General features: G+C 32.3%; 1 protein-coding gene across 1 annotated transcript; it reads right to left on the bottom strand.

The window, feature by feature from the left end:
• Positions 1-1,934: 1,934 nt before the first annotated feature.
• On the bottom strand, positions 1,935-2,953 carry LOC103204390 (olfactory receptor 6C6-like). Its single transcript, XM_007949589.2, has one exon. It carries the CDS (start codon positions 2,886-2,888, stop codon positions 1,935-1,937), a length of 954 nt encoding a protein of 317 aa, XP_007947780.1. The 5' UTR covers positions 2,889-2,953.
• Between the last annotated feature and the right edge of the window lie 1,295 nt (positions 2,954-4,248).

Below are 4,248 nucleotides of genomic sequence, written 5' to 3'. Positions count from 1 at the left end.
CAGACATTGGGCCTGATTTCCTCAGGGATAAAATAAACATATAAAAGGGGATTTTCATACTGAAAATCAATTAATGCTACAATGTTCACTGCTGTCAAGTCGGATCCGATTCATAGTGACCCCTCTTGGGTTTCTGAGGCGATATCACTATGGAAGTAGATTGCCCAATCTTCCATCCAAGGAGTGTCTGGTGGGCTTGAACTTCCAGCCTTCTTGTTAGCCTTAGGCACTAGGCCACCAGAGGTCCTAATTCTATAATATTACACCATAAATAGATAATCCAGCCTTTAATAAATGGAAAATGGAGAATATATTTATATAAGAAATGAAGAAAAGCATATTTAAAAAACCAAGCTGGTTTTCAGACTTTCTTAAAAAAGTAAATCTCATCTAGCTAAAATCAAATATCTCTCCTCTCAACTCTCTATCTTGCACTTTCACACTTCTTTTTTTAATTGCAAATGGATGTGTATGGAAATACCATATTTTTATGCAAATAATACATACTTTCCATATTTGTTTGCCAATTGTTCTCTTCCCCCCAGGAGGTATTTTCACAAATGCACTATCTTTTTTTTTTTTTTTTCCCCCAACCACTTATAAAAGAAAATTGACACAGCACCATTTAAGAAAATACCTCCTGGGTGGAGGTTGTGGTGGGCAGACAAACATAGAAGACACTTATTATTTACACAGAAATATGGTACATAAAATTAATATTTTTGGGGCAGCTTGTTCTCTAAAAGAAATTAAAGAGGTACTTTAGTTTAAAAGCAAAGTATTAGACTTACTATCTTCTCTACTTTTACAAATACATTAAGTATTAGTTTTACCACATTCTTGAATTGTTCAAAAAGATTGTCCTTTACTGAGCGTTTAACAATTCTAATAGAATATATCGACTGAATTATGAGGTAGGAATTAATTTCCCTTACTTTTCATATAAGGAAACCTGATGCTGCAGTAGTTAAAGTGCTTGGCTGCTAACCAAAAAGTTGGTGGTTCAAATTCACCAGTCACTTCCCAGGAGAAAAATGAAACAGTCTGCTTCTGGAAAGATTTTGAGCCTTAGAGACCCAATGGGGCAGTTCTACTCTGTCCTATAGGGTTGCTATGAATTGGAATTTATTCAGAGGTGGTGGGTTTTATGATTTGCACTTTACATATGAAAATTTGAGGCCAAACAACTTTGAGTAATCTGTACAGTGTCTCACAGTGTGTATATGGTGAAAACATTGCTGAGCCTAAACTGAATAGATCCTCTTATAACTATTCAAAACCCTCTTTTAATGTTTAGACATACTACTTCTGCAAATTCAACATGTTTTGAATACCCCTGTTTTATTTGTATATATTCATATCTAATTTTTCTTTTCTTATGTCTATTTTTAGACTTAGAATAATTGTTCCTTTATCCTTGAAAGCCTCCCTCATCTACACTGTTAGAAACCCATCATATGTGCCCTATAGTATGTTTGTATATCTTTACACAACACTAATTATGAACTGTATAGTAACAATTGCTTTTTGTTCTTATCTCTTTTGGGGAACACAAGCTTATTTAAACTAAGAATTGAGCCTCCCACAATACCTGGAATAAGATATAAATTCAATAAACATATGATGAATTAATTAATAAAAAACATTTAGCATTTTACACTTATACAAGGTATATTTTAATGAAAATCATGGTTTCTGGAAAGGAATATGGCTTAAGAAGATATAATTTGAAAAACAGGTTAAAGAATTGAAGGAGGTAATATTATTGTAGGAGAGTGAAACATTTTAATAAGGAAGAGTAAACTGTAATGGGGGAATGAGCTATATGATTCTTCAACAGAATCTCAAATATAATTGATGATGTAGCAAAACATAATCAGAACACATGTATGAAATATATTTTTCCTAGTTTTTACTGAAAGGTCATATTTTTATCATATTTTTAAAGTAACTTGTTTTGAAAAACACAAGATCTTTTGTATTGCATCCCAGAAGACTTCCTTCACCTGCTGGTTCCTTAGCGTGTAAATGAAGGGATTTAGTAAAGGGGCAACTGAGGTATAGAGCAAAGCTACACCCTTCGATACAGTCACTCTTTCTTTTGCAGATGGCTTTATATACATAAAGATACAGCTACCATAAGTCAAGGATACAACAATCATGTGAGAAGTACAGGTGGAAAAAGCTTTGGTCCTTTGTTGTGCAGAGGGAAATTTCAGGATGGTCCTAATGATATAAGTGTAAGAAAGAATCACCAAGACCAAGGTGACTATAAGTGTTACCACAGCTAAAACCAAAGACATCAATTCTAGGACATGTGTGTCTGTGCAGGATAGCTGCAGGATGGGAGAAGTCTCACACATAAAGTGGTCGATTTTTCTGGAAGCACAGAAATCCAAGTTGAGTCCCATGACCAATGGAGGAAAGATGATTAGGAATCCAGTTACCCAAGAACTGAGTACAAGTTGGTAGCACACTCTGCTGCTCATGATGATGGGATAATGCAGGGGTTTGCAGATGGCAACATAGCGGTCATAGGACATGGCCGCCAGAAGGTAAAACTCTGTAACTCCCAGTAAAAGGATAAAAAATAACTGAGCTGCACAATTATTATAAGAAATGGTTTTGTCTTTGGTTACAATGGTTATCAGGAATCTGGGAATACACACTGTTGTGAATAGGAGTTCCAAAAAGGAGAAATTTCGGAGAAAGAAATACATTGGAGTCTTGAGACGTACATCCAGCAGGGTGAGGAGGATAATTACCAAGTTCCCCATCATGCTAAACGTATAGTTGAGAAAGAGAAAGAAGAAAATCACAATTTGCAATTGTGGGTCATCTGTCAGTCCCAGAAGAATGAACTTTATTTCTATTGATTGGTTCTTCATTTCTCTTGAGTAAGCCTTATCAAATGTACACAGGGAGAGAAGAACAAAATTACAAATACTAAGATTTTTTTTTTAAACTTAAAATAAAGAAAATATATATTCTCAGATTTACCCATTTGTAAATTATGACTGCAATATGAAATGGCAGATGGCACATAAATATATGCCAAAAGTCAATTTAAAATTCCTTCTAATCCTTATTTCTTTTTATAACATTCCTGATAATTTATTTTCCTTAGAACTTGAATTTTTGGTACATATGAATTTTAGCCAGTCATTTCCAAATGGTCTTTACTCTGCATGTATAATGTAAAACGAAGAAGCATATAAAATATTTAAAATATATTTTGTAATTATGCTTTAACAAACTGATTTGAACAAATTCCCATTTTAATCTATAAGCAATTTTGAGTTCCATTTTATACTTTGTTAAAAATTAACCTCCATAGGGTGCTCAGAATTTTTGTACCTCTTGACATCTTTGAGCTCTGGTGGCATCTTCATCTTTATTGTTTTCATTGTACTCACTTAGCCTCTGAATCTCTTTCTTCATAAGCACTTACTGTTAATTTATAATAACACAAAATGGAATATCTGTTTGGAGACAGCTTTTATAGATGCATATACATGTGTATCCATAAATATATTTTATAATCATACTTAAAATGTATCACAGACTCTGTTTTAAACAGAGGAAAATGTCCTAAATGAAAATAACTAAAAAAGAAACTTAAGTACAGTAAAAACCAAAGCAAGTAGAAAATATATATTAATTTATTACAAACTCCTTTTCCTATCATATTCGTAATGCTAGCTTCCATTATTTTTATCATAGCTGTGCAAATTGCATGAAGTTGATTTGTCTTTTTAAAATGAGAATCCAGGTGGTTTTTCTAAAACCAGAGTTCAAGGTTTTATTATAATTACTGCACTATTCACTGATTAAGGAAACATTGATTTTCCATATGGCATTTTAAATAGTTTAAGATCCTAATTTCAGTGGCTTTGATTTTTCTTCTTTCCCAAGAATACACCTTTATTATTATTGGCTCACTCTATTTAAATAAACCATCATTTTCCAGAGTATAGGATAAATATAGAATGCAAAACTTTATGAAAACAGAAAATAAAACATATTTAAACATACATATAGTAACTTATTTTCTAGTATCCTTTTAAAATGTTTTACCAAGCATGTCTATATAATTTTGGCACATTATTATTTATAAAATCCTGAATATTTAGAAATCATGTTAATTCCTACATTTTCTACAACTAAGAATTCAACTTACTTTCATATTATAGTATCCTGATTCCATTTTACATGTCAAACTACTTCCTCATATACATTATCTATATA

The sequence above is a fragment of the Orycteropus afer genome, unplaced genomic scaffold (genome assembly GCF_000298275.1).
Source record: "Orycteropus afer afer isolate SDZICR_OR568_19922 unplaced genomic scaffold, OryAfe1.0 scaffold00247, whole genome shotgun sequence".
Lineage (NCBI taxonomy): Eukaryota > Metazoa > Chordata > Mammalia > Tubulidentata > Orycteropodidae > Orycteropus > Orycteropus afer.
Note: the sequence above shows the minus strand (reverse complement) of the source record. Positions and strands in the feature narration are given on the sequence as shown.

Bases quoted from the DNA above. Each gene is read 5' to 3' on its own strand.
- LOC103204390 (XM_007949589.2), bottom strand. From the start codon at position 2,888: ATGAAGAACCAATCAATAGAAATAAAGTTCATTCTTCTGGGACTGACA.